The sequence below is a fragment of the Prunus persica genome, chromosome G4 (assembly GCF_000346465.2).
Source record: "Prunus persica cultivar Lovell chromosome G4, Prunus_persica_NCBIv2, whole genome shotgun sequence".
Classification (NCBI taxonomy): Eukaryota; Viridiplantae; Streptophyta; class Magnoliopsida; order Rosales; family Rosaceae; genus Prunus; species Prunus persica.
Window position 1 is genome coordinate 9,473,000 of NC_034012.1, and position 19,219 is coordinate 9,492,218.

At 38.9% G+C, this 19,219-nt stretch overlaps 4 protein-coding genes and 2 long non-coding RNA genes across 6 annotated transcripts; 2 read left to right on the plus strand and 4 right to left on the minus strand.

Moving 5' to 3' along the window:
* On the minus strand, positions 1,576-2,499 carry LOC18779178 (receptor-like protein 2). Its single transcript, XM_020562247.1, has one exon. The coding sequence runs from the start codon at positions 2,497-2,499 to the stop codon at positions 1,576-1,578; it is 924 nt and encodes a 307-aa protein (XP_020417836.1).
* On the minus strand, positions 5,099-7,327 carry LOC18779975 (tyrosine-sulfated glycopeptide receptor 1). The gene has a single exon (XM_020562786.1). The coding sequence runs from the start codon at positions 7,325-7,327 to the stop codon at positions 5,099-5,101; it is 2,229 nt and encodes a 742-aa protein (XP_020418375.1).
* On the minus strand, positions 11,601-12,743 carry LOC109948602. Its single transcript, XM_020562248.1, has one exon. It carries the CDS (start codon positions 12,741-12,743, stop codon positions 11,601-11,603), a length of 1,143 nt encoding a protein of 380 aa, XP_020417837.1.
* On the plus strand, positions 13,622-14,260 carry LOC109948437. Its single transcript, XR_002271065.1, has 2 exons — positions 13,622-13,779; positions 13,905-14,260. It is a non-coding gene; the product is annotated as an uncharacterized LOC109948437 (long non-coding RNA).
* On the plus strand, positions 14,905-15,680 carry LOC109948438. The gene is made up of 2 exons (XR_002271066.1): positions 14,905-15,176; positions 15,329-15,680. It is a non-coding gene; the product is annotated as an uncharacterized LOC109948438 (long non-coding RNA).
* LOC18779355 (receptor-like protein 2) lies at positions 16,173-18,525 on the minus strand. The gene has a single exon (XM_020562668.1). It carries the CDS (start codon positions 18,511-18,513, stop codon positions 16,285-16,287), a length of 2,229 nt encoding a protein of 742 aa, XP_020418257.1. The 5' UTR covers positions 18,514-18,525; the 3' UTR covers positions 16,173-16,284.

Consider the following 19,219-nt stretch of genomic DNA (forward strand, 5'->3'; position numbering starts at 1 on the left):
CCAGTGGCTAGATTAGACACTATTCGAACCTTGATTGCCCTTGCAGCTGAGAAGGGTTGGCAGCTGTACCAATTGGATGTCAAGTCAGCTTTTCTAAATGGTATTTTAGAGGAAGAAGTGTATGTAGACCAACCGGAAGGATTTGTGGTAAAAGGAAGTGAAAGCAAGGTTTACAAACTACACAAAGCTCTATATGGCTTGAAACAGGCGCCAAGAGCTTGGTATAGTGAAATTGATGGTTATTTTACTGAGTGTGGATTTACAAAGAGTCAAAGTGAAGCTACACTTTATGTCAAAGCAAGAGGTGCAGAAAATATCTTGATAGTTTCCATTTATGTAGATGATATAGTCTACACTGGAAATGATCATGAAATGCTAGAAGATTTCAGGAAGGACATGAAGGAGAAGTATGAAATGACTGATCTGGGACTCTTGCATCACTTCTTGGGAATGGGAGTGATTCAAACACCAACAAGCATATTCATTCATCAGAAGAAGTATGCAACAACTCTGTTGAGCAGATTTGGCTTGAATGAGTGTAAGCCGGTTTCTATTCCACTAGTCACCTCAGAGAAGCTAAGTAAAGATGATGGGAGTGGCTTGGCAAGTGAAGAACACTACAGAAGGATTGTTGGAAGTCTCCTGTACCTCACAGCTACCAGACCCGACATTATGTTTGCAGCTAGTTTGCTAGCAAGGTTCATGCATTGTCCCACTAGCAAACATTTTGGAACAGCAAAACGTGTTCTTAGATATGTGAAAGGGACTCTAGATTATGGTCTGGAGTATGTGAAAGGAAAAGGGGCAGTTCTAATTGGCTATTGTGACAGTGATTGGAGTGGTTCAGTGGATGATAGCAAGAGCACTTCTGGATATGCTTTTTCTTTTGGTAGTGGAGTGTTTGCTTGGGCCTCAGTCAAGCAAAATTGTGTTGCACTCTCCACTGCAGAAGCGGAGTACATCAGTGCATCTGAAGCAACAACACAAGCTATTTGGTTGAGGTTTGTCCTAGAAGATTTTGGAGAGCTTCAAGCAAAAGCAACACCTCTACACTGTGACAACATTTCAGCCATTGCCATTACAAGGAATCCTGTGTTTCATCAGAAAACAAAACATATCGATCGGAGGTATCATTTTATTAAAGATGCTTTGCAAGAAGGAACTGTGGATCTGATTTATTGTCCCACAAATGAGCAACTAGCAGACATTTTTACTAAGGCATTGGCTAAGGATCGTTTCTGCTATCTCAGAGAGAAACTTGGTGTGAAATCAGCTCACAACTTAAAGGGGAGTGTTGAAATATAAGTGGTGAGCTGATGAGAGTGTGATTAAAGTCCCTAAGCTGAAATGGTGTATTCACTTAGTCTCTAAAATAGGCAAGTGTGAGGCGTCAGTTAGTGTTAAGTGGCTATAGCCACGTGTAAAGATCTTAGAAGGCAGTTTTGGATATAAGGCTGTGATTCTCAAGTGATGTATGAGAATCCAGCTATTCTTCTAACTGTTATATAGCACACACTGTGCTTGCCCGAAATGTGGTAGAGAGAATACAATAGAAAATACAAAACTTATTTTGATTCAGCTCTTCTCCCTTCTCTCTTCTCTCTGTATATTTTTCCTAAACTCTAACAGGTTGGATATTTGGGTTGGAATGTTTCCAGAGAAGTTGTTGCTGCTAAGATTCAACGTGTGAAGAAGCATCAATTGGCCGATCTCAGTAGGTATGCTACCATTCATGTTATTGTTAGATACGTCAATCATTGGTGGAAGAAAAGACACTACGTGCTGTAAAAAAGATGGCCATGGATTTTCTCTGACAGTGGAGATGGCAGGAAATTCAAATTCATAATGGTCATCTACCTGAGATTCAGGAAGTTGATATACCAAACTTGGTAGCCTGCAGAGTTTCTTGGGATATTCACCTGAAATAAGGTTGTTATGCAATCTCATATGAAAGAGTCTTGGAAGAGTCCCCAACCAACTAGGAATTGACCCCATGATTCTGTTACTGTCCAAAGTCAAGATCTGGAGATTATTGAGCTTTGATAACCATATAGGTATTGGACCGGTGATCCCACACCTACTCAAACCTAAAACTCGAAGATTTTGGAATCCATCATGATCAACCATGCCATTATCATCTAGGTTTGCCCCACTGATAAAGGAACCCGAAAGGCAGAGCGTTCGAAGAGTTTTGCATCGCATTAATATCTTGATTGCCCCAGCTAAATTGGTCAATCTGATTTCAGCAAGCGAGAGGAAGGACAAGGATTTCAATGAAAGAATCTCAGGATGTATCTGTCCTTGTAGATTATTGTCCCTTAATCGAATTGCTTGTAGGGACCGACATGAGTAAAGGCCTGTTGGCAAGTTACCAATGAAATTATTCCCAAATAGGTCAAGTTTACTTAATTGACTGAGTGTGGAGAAATTAAGAGTGTAGATATCCCCTCCCAAGTTGTTGGCTGCCAGACGCACTTCTATAAGATTTGTGCAGTTCATCAAAGATGGGAGCAAAGAACCTTGGAGATTGTTGAAATCAAGGATTACGTGGCTCAACTTGGACAGCTTCCCGAACTGGAGAGGGAGCACACCACTCAATTGATTAAAGGAGAGGTCAATGATTTCCAAGTTGGTAAGGTCAGCAATTCGGTCACTTATTGCTCCATATAATGAGTTTCTTCAAGTTCGGTAGCATTGTAGATATCTTCCGGAAGTAATCCTGTGATGTTATTGTGATGAGCACAAAAAACCTGCAGTTTAGAACACTCCCCTAATCCTGGCAAAATGATGCCACTAAAATTATTGGAGGAAACATCCAAATGCCTTATTAAAGGAGAAGAATGTTGGAGACAAATAGAGGATGGGATAGACCCTGAGAAGGCATTATTGCTAGCATTGAAACTAGTCAAATGCCAAGCTCCATGGAAGAATGTAGGAGGAATCGCACCATGCAGGTGATTGCTGGACAAATCCACTGTCAGGATGTTGCTGGAATGGAAGTTAAAGAAGATGGTAGCTTTCCGGAAAGAAGGTTGTGGCTCAAATCGAGGACCTCAAGACTTTTCAAGGATAAGAAGAGTTCAGTTGGAACAAGTGAGCCATAAAGTGAGTTGTGGGACAGATTGATGTGTGGGTAAGATGTGTGAGATTTGCAAGTGATGCGGGCTTAAAACCTCCCTTGATCTCTTTGGAGGGCAGGATCAAATGGGTCACCCAACCATCCTGATTACAACTGATGCTGCTCCAATGGCAGCAGTTAATGGAAGAACTCCAATTAAATGGAGGAGAAGAGAGAGTGTGAGCGAAGGAGGCCAGGGGAGAGCTGCGTTCAGTTTGGCTGCATGCACGAACATTTGGAAATATAATGGAAGAGAATAGGAGGACGAGGAGGAAGACGAGCCATTCGGTTATTAGAAGGCTACACTACCGTGCATGTTAGGTTTAGATTGTTAACAGCAGGCTACATTATTATACTTTATTCGCAAGACAGCATTATTTAAGGATTTGGAAAATTTGTGGGTTCTAATAAATTTCTCAGGTTTTACTGCCTGCTAAAGACATAAGATCACTATCTTGATTAAATGTGTCAATGTGAAAAGGGGAGTATGAATGGGGTTCTCCGTTTTGGTTTTGTCGACAGCCCTTCTTCTTTTGCTTCTATTGGCTGCTCCTGAGAAAAGAACAAAGGTTCTAAATTAAACGAACAAGATTATGAGAAGAAAATTGAATCGGAAAAGGAAACTTTCTAGTTGACAGCAGAAAGTCAGCGAAATATTTTCGTCTCTTCTTGGATGCGTGCTTCCCGTTTCTTTGATTTCCTGGAATGCGAGCTTGGTGTAGCGGCTGTGAAGAACGGTGGAGTTTTCCTTGTTACTTTTTTGTCAAGTAGCGCACTTCAACTCTCTTTCCCTTTGGCTTCTGTTGGCTCTTGTATGTTTCCTTTTGATTTGCTTTTATTTCTATTTTATTTAATAAAGCTAGAAAGTGGCGTATAACACTTGCCAAGGGAAAATTGTCTTTTTCTTTGAATCTTGTATAACTTGAAACGAAAATTACTTTAAGAGAGAAAAATAATAATATAAAGAAAAGAAAACTAAAAAAAAAACAAACTCAATTAGACATAAATTAAGAATCTAAATTCTAAATTAATTTAGGAATTCCCATCAATGGCGCCAAAAACTTGGTCTTCTAAGGTTTTTCGGAGAATAATTCTCATATGGAAAGGAATTATTTTCTCCCTTAAATGGAGAGATTGGGTCAATCAGGAAGATTTAATGAAAATCAAAAGTATATTTTCAGATTGGTTCTTAGTATATTTCCATTTTTTTTATTTAGGGTTAACTGTTTTATTAGAACCTGAATTTAGACCAGATTTGCATTTGAGTACCTCAATTTTCAAAATGGTTCCCGTGGTCGTTTAACTTTAGTTTCGTTAAGACAAATGGTCCTACCGTCAATTTTGTTAACTTTTCTGTTAAGTGCAGCGGCAAAATAGTATTTTTGTATCAAAATTGATTAAAATATGAATAAAAAATTATAAAAACTTTAAAAAATTAAAATTAAACTCTCTTCCTCTCCCTCTATCCCGATTTTTACTCTCCCCAAACTTGATTTTTCTTTTTTTTTTGTTGGTTTTTTATTTGATTTTCTTTTATTATTATTTTAAAGATATAATTTTTTATTCATTTTTTAGGTTTTAATATAAAAATATCATTTTGCCCCTGCATTTAACAGAAAAAGTTAACAGAATTGACGGCAGGACTATTTGTCCAAACGAAACAAAAGTTAAAGGACCACGGGAATCATTTTAGAAATTGAGGTACTCAAATGCAAATCGGGTCAAATTTCAGGGACTAAAAAAACTATTAACCCTTTTATTTATAAATATAGCATGGAGCTTTTCTAAAGTATTGGACTTGAGGGGTTTTTCTTTATAGTATAGATAAAACAGGTTTATATGTGAGATGATCTAATCTTTGTATAAACACGCTGCAAGAACAAATTGTACCGTACATCAGGAACACAAAAGAAAAGAAGAAGGAAAAAAATAGGGAAAAGCAAACTGAAAATACAAAATATTAATATTAATAATATATATCTAGTCTCTAAGCCTTTTGTTCATCGTGTTGATGTAGATTGTTATGATCACATGGAGCCTATCTTGTAGATTGTCTATGAAACGAAAATACTCATATCTCCATGTCTTGTAAATAATTAAAGAACCACAGACTGCCCAAAATCCCACTATAAACCCCAATGTAGTGAAAATATAAAACCATGGAAGTTGATGAAGCCCAGTGTCCACGTCTTTGTTGTTCTTGTTAGCTACATCAATGCCCTTATTTAGTCCACACTTATTTGGAAGTGGGGCACCACAAAGTTTTGGATTCCTCTCAAAGGCAGAAGCGTTGAAGCTTTGGAGCTGGGTGCCAGTTAGTATTGGTCCTTGGAGATTATTGTATGAGACATTAAAATCTTTCAAGAAACTAAGGCTCGCCAATGACAATGGGATTTTTCCAGACAAATGATTCGTGGAGAGATCCAAAACCTCTAAATTTTTTAGGTTTGATATTTGGTCTGGAATGACACCGGAGAAGTTGTTGGAGTCCAGAAATAGCCAGCGGAGAAGCTGCAATTGGCCGATCTCAGTAGGTATATCACCAATAATATTATTGTTAGATAAGTCTATCGTTGCTGCAATGAAGGACAATTTATACGGTGGAAAAATGTGATTTTCGGTTGCGCCGCCGATGATAGGCAAGTCAAATTCAAATTGGTCTACTTGAGGTGCAATAGGTTGATAAAGCAACCTTGGTAGTCTACAAAGTTGCTTTGGAAATTCACCTGAAATTCGATTGTGTCCCAAGCTTATAAAAAACAGTCTAGGAAGAGTCCCCAACCAACTTGGAATTGGCCCTGTCATTCGATTTAAACGCAAACCCAAGACCTCTAGATTCCTGAGCTTTGATAACCATACAGGTATTTGACCAGTGAGGTTAGAATCAACCAAACCCAATACTCGAAGACTTTGGAATCCGTCAAAATCAACCATGTCATCATCAGATGGCATTCCCTCACCTTTAAAGGAACCAGTAAGCATAAGTGCTTGAAGACTTTTGCAACTCATCAATATCTTCATTGCGCCTGTGAGGTTGGTGAATCGGTTGTAACCAAGCGACAGGAAGGACAAGGATTTCAATGAAATAATCTCAGTTTGTATTTCTCCCTCTAGATGATTTCCACTCAATCGAATGGCTTTTAGGGACCTACATGAGTAAAGGCTTACTGGAAACATACCCGTGAAATTATTGTACCTCAGGTCAAGTTTAGTGAGTTGACTAAGTCGGGAGAAATCACGCATGGAGATATCTCCTTCTAAATTGTTGGATCCCAAACGCAGTTCTACAAGGTTTGTGCAATTCATCAAAGACGGAGGCAAAGCACCTTTTAAATTGTTGAAATCAAGGGTCACAAACTTCAACTCGGAGAGTTTCCCCAAATTGAAAGGAAGCTCGCCGCTGAATTGATTAAAGTAGAGGTCAAGAATTGCAAGGTTGGTGATGTTGACAATTTTATCACTAATGGCTCCACGTAGTGCATTGAGAGGTAATGCAATTTCTTTAAGTTTGGTAGCATTATAGATATCTTCTGGAAGTAATCCTGAGAGGTTATTGTGACCGGCTCGAAAAATCTGCAGTTCAGAACACGCCCCCAGCCCAGGAGGAAGGTTGCCACTGAATTCATTGTAAGAAAAATCCAATAGCCTAAGGAAGGGAGAAGAATGGGGACAAATAGACGATGGGACATACCCTTTGAAGATATTGTTGCTGACATTGAAACTTGTCAAGTTGCTTGCTTGTTGGAAGAATGAAGATGGAATTGCACCATGAAAGTGATTGCTGGACAAATCCAATGTCTGGATATGGCTGGATTGTAGAGAAAGTGGTAGCTCTCCAGAAAGAAAGTTATAGCTCAAATCAAGGATCTCAAGTCGATTCAAAGACAAGAAGAACTGAGTTTCAAGTGAACCATATAGTGAATTATGGGAAAGATTCAAGTGGGTAATATGTGTGAGATTTGCAAGTGAAGAAGGCAAGAGACCTCCCTTGATCCCTTTGGAAGGTAAGAGCAAATGGGTGACCCAACCATCTTTATTACAAGTGATGCCCTCCCAACGACAGCAATCAATGGATGTCCAATTTAAAGAAGGAGAAGATAGAGTGGAGGCAAAGAACAGGAGGGAGCTGCTTTCAGCTTGTTTGCAGGCATGAATATTTGTAGATATAATGTAAGAGAATAAGAGGAAGAGAAGGAAGCCATGAGCCATTAAGTTATAATATTGTTTTGTGTATGTGCCGTTGCTCACACTCACAGGTTTGTATATATAAGAGCAAAGATGCTTGGAAACGATGTAAGCATCACTGCAAATTGAGAAGTCGGCAAACAACAACCGTATAATGCAAATTATTGATATTCAAAGAGAAGACTTTGCTAATTAATTTACAGTCCACGACGTCTTTGTCGTGTTGATAATTTATACCAGGATGTAAGGCTAAAAAACTTAGGATGACGAATAAGCTGTCATCATGTATAACCCATAAGAAAATATCCCATCTAGAAGTATTTCTTGGTAGCCTTTCTTGGTAGAACAATAATGTATAACCCATCAAGAAATCTCCCTCCATCAATAATTTTATTAAGCTTGACAAGATTGCACAACTTAACAACTACTTGCTAAATATATTGATAGCAATAAAATGAGCTGTGGAGAATGATTCTAGGAGACGGGTGTTTGGATGTTGGCATGCTGATATTGCGTTTGAAGTGGAAGATAACAATTCTGTAATTTCGAGCAAGCTGCAAGCTAAAAGGCAGTTCTGTGAAAGTTGCAGATTCGGCTTGCATCTAATTTGTTTGTATATATAAAGAAGCACCTAAAGGCATCCATAATTTGTTGATTTTCTTTTAGCTAGCTTGAAAATGATGCAGTTATAAATGATTTTGAAAGGAAGAGTGTGCGAAGACTTCTGCAACGCATCCTGTGACATTGGTCAATCTATTGCCACCAATTGAGAGGAAGGACAAGGATTTTAATAAAAGAATCTCAGGTTGTATTTGACCCCCTAGATTATTTAAATTTTAAATTCAATCGAATTGCTTTCAGTGACCTACATGAGCAAAGACTTATTGGAAACGTACTGGTAAAGTTATTGACCCTCAGGTCGAGTTTAGTTCGTTGATGTTGAGATTTGGATTGTCAAGGGAGCTACAGAGCCAAAGACTACGGGAGAGAAAAGAGAGAGTGAGCAAGAAGGAATCAAATATAGTTATGACCACTACTCCTCTGCTCATCCGTTGTAGCAGAGCAGACTCTATTCATATCCCCAAAATGTATTCTTACATCAGCAGATACAATCTAACCGTTGTGAAGGCTAAACCAATGTGAATATGACACCTGGCTTTACAAAGCTTTACAGCTGCTGAAATAAGAAAACAATCCTAAGCCTTACACTTGGCATATGAGCTCAAGATGCTCAGCTCACAGATGACTTAACAGGGCTAAATATAAACTGACAAAGTACTTACTAACTAATCAGAAATTAGCTAGGCAGTTTACATTTTAACACTCCCTTCTAAAGTGCTAGCTGATTTCACTCCAAGCATATTCCTCAAGTAGCAGAACCTATCTTTGGGAAGTGCCTTGGTGAAGATGTCAGCAATTTGCTCTTCTCCCTTGCAGTAGAGCAGTTCAATCACTCCTTCTTGGATTGCTTCTCTAATAAAATGGAACTTCCTCTTAATGTGCTTGCTCCTTTGATGAAACACAGGATTTTTAGCCATTGCTATTGCTGAAGTGTTGTCACAGAACACAGTGGTTGCAGCAGTCTGTTCTTCCCCAAAGTCTTCAAGAACAAACCTGAGCCAAATGGCTTGTGATGTAGCTTCTGCAGCACTTACATACTCTGCTTCTGCTGTTGAAAGGGCCACACTGTGTTGTTTGACTGATGCCCACGAAAATGCACCACTTCCAAATGAAAATGCATATCCGGAAGTGCTCTTCATATCTTCCTCTGATCCACTCCAGTCACTATCACAATATCCTACTAGAAGTGCAGACTTTCCAGTCACATACTCAATTCCATAATCAATTGAGCCTTGTATGTACCTTAGTACTCTTTTGGCTGCCCCATAGTGCATCTTAGAAGGAGTGCGCATGAATCTTGCAAGTAGACTAGCTGAAAACATGATGTCAGGTCTGGTTGCAGTTAGATATAGCAAGCTTCCTACAATTTTCCTGTACAAGTTTTCATCAGCTGCTTCACTACCATCTTCTCTTTGCAATTTATCAGTGGCAACTAATGGAGTGCTCACTGATTTGCAATCCTTGAGTCCAAACTTATCTAGGGGAGTGAGTGCATACTTCTTTTGATGGATGAAAATGCTCCCTTCAGTTTGTGTTACTCCCATACCAAGAAAATGATGGAGTAAACCCAAGTTAGACATTTCATACTTGCACATCATCTCAGCCTTGAATTCTTTCACCATTTCATCACTGCTTCCAGTATATACTATGTCATCTACATAGATTGATATAATTAATGTTCCCACACCTTCCTTGGTTCTCACATAGAGAGTTGTTTCACTTGGACTTCTGTGAAAACCACACTGATATAAGTAAGTGTCGATTTCACTGTACCAGGCCCTTAGAGCCTGCTTTAGTCCATAGAGAGCTTTTCTTAGTCTGTACACCTTATCTTCAGCTCCTTTAATCACAAAGCCTTCAGGTTGATCCACATAGACTTCCTCTTCAAGAACACCATTTAAGAAAGCTGATTTGACATCCAATTGCCATAATTTCCAGCCTTTCTGTGCAGCTAGTGCAATGAGAGTTCTAATAGTGTCTAACCTTGCTACTGGAGCAAAGGTTTCATTGAAATCAATCCCTGGTTTTTGTGTGTAACCCTTGGCTACAAGTCTTGCCTTGTGTTTTTGAATGGAGCCATCAAGATTTAGTTTTGTTTTGTATATCCACTTCACTCCCACAATTGGTTTGCTGCCTGGTCTATCAACCAATTTCCAAGTGGAATTCTTCTCTATCATTGATATCTCTTCAGTCATAGCTTTGTTCCAAGCTTTATCTTTGGCTGCTTCATGGTAACTCTCTGGTTCAATAATGCTCAGATTACATTGAGCATAGACCTCACTTAAGTTCTTCCATTTTTGTGGAGTATGATCAAAAGTTTCAGAGATTGAAACTGATGAATCATGTGTAGCAGATTCCAGAGAAGTCTGCAGATCATTAGCCTCTTGTGGTCTCTGAGGAGATTGACCCGACTGAAGTGATTCATCTGAATATGAATCAATATCTGATATTCTTGAACTTTCTTCTTCATGCCATGGAATAGTCACTTGTACTTCTTCATTCAATTCCCAATTCCACATTGCTTTCTCATCAAAGATAATGCTGCTTGAGAGTTCAATCTTTTTAGTTTCTAGATTAAAAACTCTATACCCTTTCTCACACATCCCATATCCGAGAAATACTCCCTTCATTCCAGTTTCTTCTAGCTTGTGTCTTTTCTGAGAAGGAATATGGATATAGCACAGTGAACCAAATATTCTCAAGTGCTTGACACCTGGTTTTCTCCCACTGAACTTCTCGAATGGAGTTGTATTATCCAGAGCACTTGTTGGACTTCTATTTTGCAAGTATACTGCTGTATTGACAGCTTCTGCCCAAAATTTCAAAGGAATTTTCTTCTCATGCATCATTGTTCTTGCCATTTCCATCACAGTACGATTCTTTCTCTCTGCAACCCCATTCTGTTGCGGAGAGTAGGCTATAGTTAGTTGTCTTTCTAATCCCATCTCCTCACAAAACTTTGAAAATTCCAAAGATGTATATTCTCCACCTCTATCACTTCTTAGCTTCTTAATTTGATAACCACTTTGCAATTCAACCATGTTTTTGAACCTTTTGAATATGTTGAATGCTTGAGACTTATGCTGCAAGAAAAACACCCAACACATTCGAGTGTGATCATCAATGAAGGTGAGAAAGTATCTATTCCCTCCAAGAGTGATAGTCTGCATTGGACCACAGATATCAGAGTGGATCAGTTCTAGTGGTTGAGAGGCTCTCCAAGCTATTTCCTTATCAAATGGACTTCTGTGACTCTTGCCTATAGCACAACCCGAGCAAGTCTTCTCAGATTCTTGTAACTTAGGTAGACCCTGAACCATGTCTTTCTCTTGTAAGAGTCTCAAACTACCGTAGTTCAGATGCCCGAATCTTCTGTGCCACAAGCAAGATGATTCTCCAAATGTTGCTCTATTTGCCACAGGAGGATTGACATATTTGAGATCTAAGGGAAAACATCTGTTCCCTTTCATTTGAACCCTTGCAATCAGCTCTTGCAATTGCTTATCTTCATAAATGTCAACCTCATTATCACCAAACACCAACCAATGCCCATGCTCGATCATCTGTCCTACACTCAACAGATTCTCATCCAGACCAGGTACAATCATGACTTCCCTAATGAATCTAGTAACCCCTTGCACATCTATAGCCAAAGTACCTTTGCCTATTGATTGTACTAAATCACCATGCCCATCTTAACTTTACAGTTCACATTTCTATCTATATCAATAAGTAAGGACTCATGAGCAGTCATATGATTACTACAAGCACTGTCCACATACCACACATTCATATTTTTTTCAATAGAAGCAGAATGACAAGCATAGAACATAGTAGCAGGTTCTGTTACCTTGCTAGCAACATTTGCAAGTTTCTCAGTCTTATTTGTTTGTTCACAGTCTTTAATGAGATGCCCAAAACGGTTGCACCCATAGCACTTTGGCTTTCCTTTAAACCAGCATTCTCCATAGTGAAGCTTATCACAGTGCTTGCATTTCCCTTTTGCTTGATCTGATTTTTCCCCTGGTTCATGCTTTCCTCCTTGATTGCCACTATTTTGAGGTTTTGAATCCCATTTCTTACCCTTCGATTTCCAGCTCTTTTTTGATTTATTAATGCCAGAACCAGAGTTGGATTGAGATCCCTTTTGATTTATGCTCATGCTGCTGAAGGCTTTCTCAGTGGTGTTCTCAGCATGCCTATCAAGGCGCTGAGCAAAACCCCTCAATGCAGCAATCACCTCTTGCACCTCAATCATTTCAATATCCTTAGTTTGTTCAATTACATAACAGACAGGATCAAATTCCTTAGTCAGACTTATAAGTAGTTTTTGAACTAACCTTCCTTTGGATAGGTCTTCCCCATATCCCTTCATCTGATTCACAAGCTCAAGTAAGCGAGTGAGGTATCCAGACAAGGTCTCATCATCCCTCATCCTTGTATACTCAAAATCACGACGCAAACCCTGCAATTTGATAGATCTGACCTGCTTATCACCATGAAATTCCTGATGCAAAATATCCCATGCACCCTTTGAGGTTTCTTCATTCGAAATCCTTGGAAAAATGTCTTCTGAGACAGCCCCTTGGATAATCCCAAGTGCCTTAGCATTCTTCATTAACAGAGCTTCCTCCTCAGAATTCGATGACCCAGCAGCATCCACCTTCTTCCCCTTTGAATCTGGAATTTTAAGCCCATTTTCAACTAAATCCCAGATTCCATGAGATTTGAAAATCGTTCTCATTCGAATCTTCCAAAATTCATAGTTGTCCCCATTGAATATTGGAGCTCTGAGATCACTCCCTCCTGACCCAGCCATCTGAGACAGAATCAATGAACTGAGTCGGAAATTTCTCGTCGGATTTCCAAGCTCAGCCCACACACAGCTTCAACGCCCACTATACAGATCCAACCTTCGCTGCTGATACCATGTTGAGATTTGGATTGTCAAGGGAGCTACAGAGCCAAAGACTACGGGAGAGAAAAGAGAGAGTGAGCAAGAAGGAATCAAATATAGTTATGACCACTACTCCTCTGCTCATCCGTTGTAGCAGAGCAGACTCTATTCATATCCCCAAAATGTATTCTTACATCAGCAGAGTGAAGGCTAAACCAATGTGAATATGACACCTGGCTTTACAAAGCTTTACAGCTGCTGAAATAAGAAAACAATCCTAAGCCTTACACTTGGCATATGAGCTCAAGATGCTCAGCTCACAGATGACTTAACAGGGCTAAATATAAACTGACAAAGTACTTACTAACTAATTAGAAATTAGCTAGGCAGTTTACATTTTAACAGTTGACTAAGTCTTGGAAAAATCAAGCATGCAGATATCTCATTCCAAGTTGTTGGAATGGATCCCAAGTGTAGTTCTACAATGTTTGTGTAATTCATCAAAGATGGGGGCAACGAACCTGCTAAATTGTTGAAATCAAGGGTCACAAATTTCAACTTGGGGAGCTTCCCAAAAATATTTAGTGAGAAATCACAGCAAAAAACATTTAAAAAATGCACAAGCCACATTGGATGAATATGGAATCAAAGTCTCCAATTCTCTGCAAATTCTAATTCGAAGTCTCAAAAAAGAAGTTTTTTTTTTTGCTATCTTGGTCCAAAACGGGGTTGGGTCTGGCCCAACATTTGTAATATAAGAGTATTGGGTTCGGGCCGAGTTCCATATGATTCGACCCACTTCAGTTTCGCACCAAAACAGGACGCAGTCTTTCTCAGTTCTCACCTTCTCGCACAGAAGAGTCTGAAGAAGAGAAGAGAAGAGCAATGATTGGAGAAGAATTAGCGGGCCCCCCAGCCCCAAAGCTCCTCCGTCTGCTTTATTTTGTCGGCGCTGGCTGTAAGTCATGAAATTTCATTTCAATTTCAAGTCTTTGGTTTTTGAGAGAGAGAGAGAGTCTTCTTCTTCATCTTCTTTTTCCTTTTAAAATGTTTGGCTGAATTTTTTTCTTTCTTTCTGGGTAGTTATTTGCACTGTTGGAATCAATAAATGGCGTGAGCTTCAGAACATGTCAATTTTACAGCAGCAGCAGCAGCAACAGCTCCCTGAAAATGCCGCAAATGCCCTTGAGTGATCTCCAGGTTTATGATTTGAAAGTCTTGCTGGTGACAATAATGATAAATGTAATGATTTCAAGTTTCACTGATGTACTATGAAATCTTCCTGTTGTTTTAAGGCGAATTTTCAATTTTATCATGGAAAGCTTGAGCTTTGGCTTCATTTTGAGTTTGTATGTGCTGCTCCAGCTGAACTCGTGTTAGACTGAGCTTTGGTAGTTTGGTTGTTAAATTGTATAGAAAATGGTGCAAGAATTCATGTCTTTCAATCGGTTTCAATATACCAAATTTAGTAAAATAAGTTTCTCAGAATAATTAAAATAAAAATAATCTTGAGATTAGGCTCTCTGTGGGTTTGATGTGCTCTGTGTGCAAAATTTTAATCACTGGTAATGGGGATTGTGGAAGAATTTCCATTTTCTATACATTTGTGCTTCATTTGTGACATTATCTCTCAACTTTATAGTTTGATTCATGCACTATGCAGCCTTCTTGACGATGATTATTGAGTAAGAAGGTGTGTGTGTAAGGGGGCCTATTGTGAGTACTGGGAAGATTTTCATCTTAGAATATATATGTCTTTTGAACTTGTTGATCAACCTTTTAAGAAAGATAAAGCTGTGGATTCTAATCCAAATCCAGGTGAATTTGTCATTTGTTAATAGTGCTAGGCAAGAGTTCAGGCAGTCTTTATCTAAGATGCTTCGGCATAAGGTGGCTTGTGGTTCCCCATAGAAATACCATAGCATGCATGCTTCTATTTATATACTTTGGACATTCATACATTGCACTATTTTATTTGTTGGTTAGGGGAACAACTTGCTCTTGAAGATTTTTCTTTATGTCAGTGCACTTATTTGTGTAGATGCTCGATGGACTAAATGTTAAACCATCTTCAAGTATGTAAACAAGCATGCTCTGAAGTTATTAATGAAATTGAAACTTAGTGCTAGTAGGGCAATAGGCGATATGCGTGTGATTTGTAGTGGCGGTGAGTTTGATAGTTTTCTACTGTTATGTCATGGATTTTGCAGCATGGTCCCTTTCAACTATCCTTGGATGCTTATGCATGATCTCCTGGAGCTTGTAACTTCTAACTTCAAATAACGTAGCCAAAACCACGAGGCAATTGCTTCACTGAGTTCTGCAACCTTCACATAATGCAGGTGATATGTAAAGGTAGTTTTCTTCAAAATTTTCACTCGTTTTCTAAACAAATCTGTCAAAATGAGTTTTTCTGGTAATGGTGTTCGCAAAAATCAGGGGGATGTCTACAACTGCTTTGAGATAGTTTTGTCAATTGTTTGAGTCTGACAGTCTGTTACATACAGTTATCCAGTTATCTGTTGCGGCTCGATACAGTTTTACCTTCGAAAGCCTTGAAGAACTTATTGAGCTGAAACTTTTATGTTTGTTTTTTCATAGAAGCATTCTTTTGTCGGACTATCAATCAAGGTTATTGGTTTGGCAGATCATATCAATACGTAGTCAGGATGAAAGTTTGGCCACATAACATTTCAAACTACTTTTTAAAGAACGTTTCTTGGCTTTTAGACCATCCATAGGCAAAATCTCTTCAAATTATAGATTAGATTTGGTGATGTAAAATATATCTTACATTTATTTCTTGTATCGAAGTAATGTCAGTCCGGACCAAAAAGAGGTCATGGCAGTTTATATTCATGATTTTCGCTAAATCCATATTGATATCATACGGTATTCCAGCGGGCCATACAATTTAAGAGCCCAAAATGCATGTCATTGGGCTTTACAATTTAAGAGCCTCATGTTGGGGATGGCCTAACCACACAACACAAATTATCCTAAGTCCTATGTACGTCAAAGAGAGATTTGCAGTACGGTAAAATTCTATAGTGAGGGTGTCATATATGGACCTTTATATTAGTTATAGGATTATTTCATTAAACTTAAGTAAATTTACTATTCAAATTAATCATGTGGCTAATATGAAGGTCCACATTTATAGTCTATATACGGCACCCTCACCATAGAATCACTCGAACTTTTTATACACATTTTTGTACTCAGTTCCCATATTGAACAAATCTGTGCTACTGGTTGTTATAGGTTAGAGGTTAGAGGTTAGAAAAACAGAGTACTTGTTACTAAGTACCCTTTGTAAAACTGAACTCTGCCAGCTGATATGTACATCATTTTTGGCAGTTGATATTTAGCTGAAGTTGTTACTTGAAAAGGTAGCGTGCAGAAATCACATAAGGAAAAAAAGGAAAAGCAAAATAAAAAGTACAATATTAATAATATATATCTAGCTTCTAAGCCTTCTTTTCATCGTGTTGATGCACACTGTTACCATCACATAGAACCTATCTTGTAGATTGTCTGTGAATTGAAAATACGCATATCTCCATGTCTTGTTAATAATTAAAGAACCACAGACTCCCCAAAATCCCAATATGAATCCCAACGCAGCAAAAACATAAAACCACGGAAGGTGATGAAGTCCATTGTCCATGTCTTTATTGTTTTTGTTATCTGCATCAATGCTCTTATTTTGTCCACACTTTTTTGGAAGTGGGGCACCACAAAGTTTTGGATTCCCTTCAAAGGCAGAAGCGTTGAAGCTTTGGAGCTGGGTGCCCGTTGGTATTGGTCCTTCAAGATTATTGTATGAGGCATTAAAATATTTCAAGAAATTAAGGCTTGTCAATGACGATGGGATTATTCCAGACAAGTGATTTGTGGAGAGGTCCAAAATCTCTAAATATTTTAGGTAAGATATTTCGTCTGGAATGATGCCGGAGAAGTTGTTGGAGCTAAGAACCAACCCTCGGAGAAGGTACAATTGGTCGATTTCAGTAGGTATATCTCCAACAATGTTATTGTTAGCTACGTCTATCCATGCTCGATAAAAAGCCAATTTCTGGGATGGAAAGGTTCTTGTGGTTACGATGCGGCCGTAGACAGGCAATTCAATTTCATATTGCTCTGCTTGAGATGAAATAGGCTCATAAAGCAACCTTGGTAGTCTACAAAGTTGCTTTGGAAATTCACCTGAAATTCGGTTGTTGGGCAAGCTTATATAAAACAGTCTAGGAAGAGTCCCTAACCAACTTGGAATTGGCCCTGTAATTTGATTAAAACCTAGTTGCAAGATCTCTAGATTCTTGAGCTTTGATAACCACACAGGTATTTGACCAATGAGGTCAGAACGAGCCAAACTCAAAAACAGAAGATTGTGGAATCCATCAAAATCAACCATGTCATCATCAGTTGGTATTCCCTCACCTTTAAAGGAACCAGTAAGCAAGAGTACGTGGAGACTTTTGCAACTCATTAATATCTTCATCGCCCCTGTGAGGTTGGTGAATCGGTTGTAACCAAGCGAGAGGAAGGACAAGGATTTCAATGAAAGAATCTCAGCTTGTATTTGTCCCTCTAGATGATTTCTTGTCAATCGAATGGCTTTTAGGGACCGGCATGAGTAGAGGCTTACTGGAACCGTACCAGTGAAGTTATTGTACCACAGGTCAAGTTTAGTAAGTTGACTAAGTCTGGAGAAATCAAGCTTGGAGATATCTCCTTCCAAGTTGTTGGATCCCAAACGCAGTTCTACAAGGTTTGTGCAATTCATCAAAGATGAGGGCAAAGCACCTTCAAAATTGTTGAAATCAAGGATCACAACCTTCAACTTGGACAGCTTCCCCATTTTGAGCGGAAGCTCGCCGCCAAAATTATTAAAGTCGAGGTCAAGTATGGCAAGGTCAGTGAGGTTGACAATTTTATCACTAACAGCTCCATGTAGTGAATTGAGAGGTAATGATATTTCTTCAAGTTTGGTAGCATTATAGATATCTTCTGGAAGTAACCCTGAGAGGTTATTATGACCAGCATGAAAAATTTGCAGTTCGAAACACTCCCCCAGCCCAGGAGCAAGGTTGCCACTGAATTCATTGGAAGAAAAATCCAATATCCTAAGGAAGGGAGAAGCATGGAGACAAATTGAGGGTGGGACATACCCTGTGAAGGTATTGTTGCTGACATTGAAACTAATCAAGTTGCTAGCTTGGTGGAAGAATGAAGATGGAATTGCACCATAGAAGTGATTGCTAGACAAATCCAGTTTCCGGATATTGTTGGACGGCAGAGAAAGCGGTAGCTCTTCAGAAAGAAGGTTATAGCTCAAATCAAGGATCTTGAGTCGATTTAAAGACAAGAAGAACTGAGTTTGAAGTGAACCATATAGTGAATTGTGGGAAAGATTCAAGTGGGTGAGATGTGTGAGATTTCCAAGTGAAGTGAGAGAGATGCCACCTTTGAGCCCTTTGGAAGGCAAGAGCAAATGGATGACCCAACCATCTTGATTACAAGTGACGCCCTTCCAATGACAGCAATCCATGGCTGTCCAATTTAAAGGAGGAGAAGATAGAGCGGAGGCAAAGGACAGGAGGGAGGTGCGTTCAGTTTGTTTGCAGGCATGAATATTTGTGGATATAATGTAAGGGAATAAGAGGAAGAGAAGGAAGCCACAAGCCATTAGGTTATAAGCTTGCACTTGCATGTTGCTTTGTGTATGTGTCGTTGCTCACAACAAATCAGGTATTTATATATATAAGAGCAATCATGCTTGAAAACGATGCAAATTTAAAGTCCACAACGTTTCAAAGTACTCAAAGTTATCATTGAATTTGGAGGATATATAGTGTTATTTTTCTTGCCAGATAGATATGGCCTGAGAGTGACAGTGTCAGTCAACCCTGATCCAATATTACATTGACGTCCTATTCATGTAAAAGTACAGGAGAAGCAGAACCTTGGTGCGTCGAAGAGAGATTGACTCCAAAGTAGTTTCGTCCTCAAGCGTAGATTTTCTTCTAAGGCAGCTGATATGTGATACCAGCGCATCTTCCATCTCAATCACCCAGAGTCCAAGTTCCAAGTTGTTTTCTTGTTGATGATTTTTCTAAGAAAATTGGAGGATAGTCATTCTTTCCAAGTTGTGTGCCCCACATATGAAGGCAGCTACATTAAAAATATCACGTATCAGACCAGCATCAGTCATTCATAAAGAAGCCCTTTCTACACAAATGGTAGAACATAAAATTAAAAAGGCTTAATTATTGATATGGCCATTAAAACTCAATTTGAATCTCACTTTGCTGCCTAAAATTCAATTTATCACACTTTTATTCTCTGAAACCCAATTTTCCGTCTCACTTTGCCCATATTCATTAACTCAATAA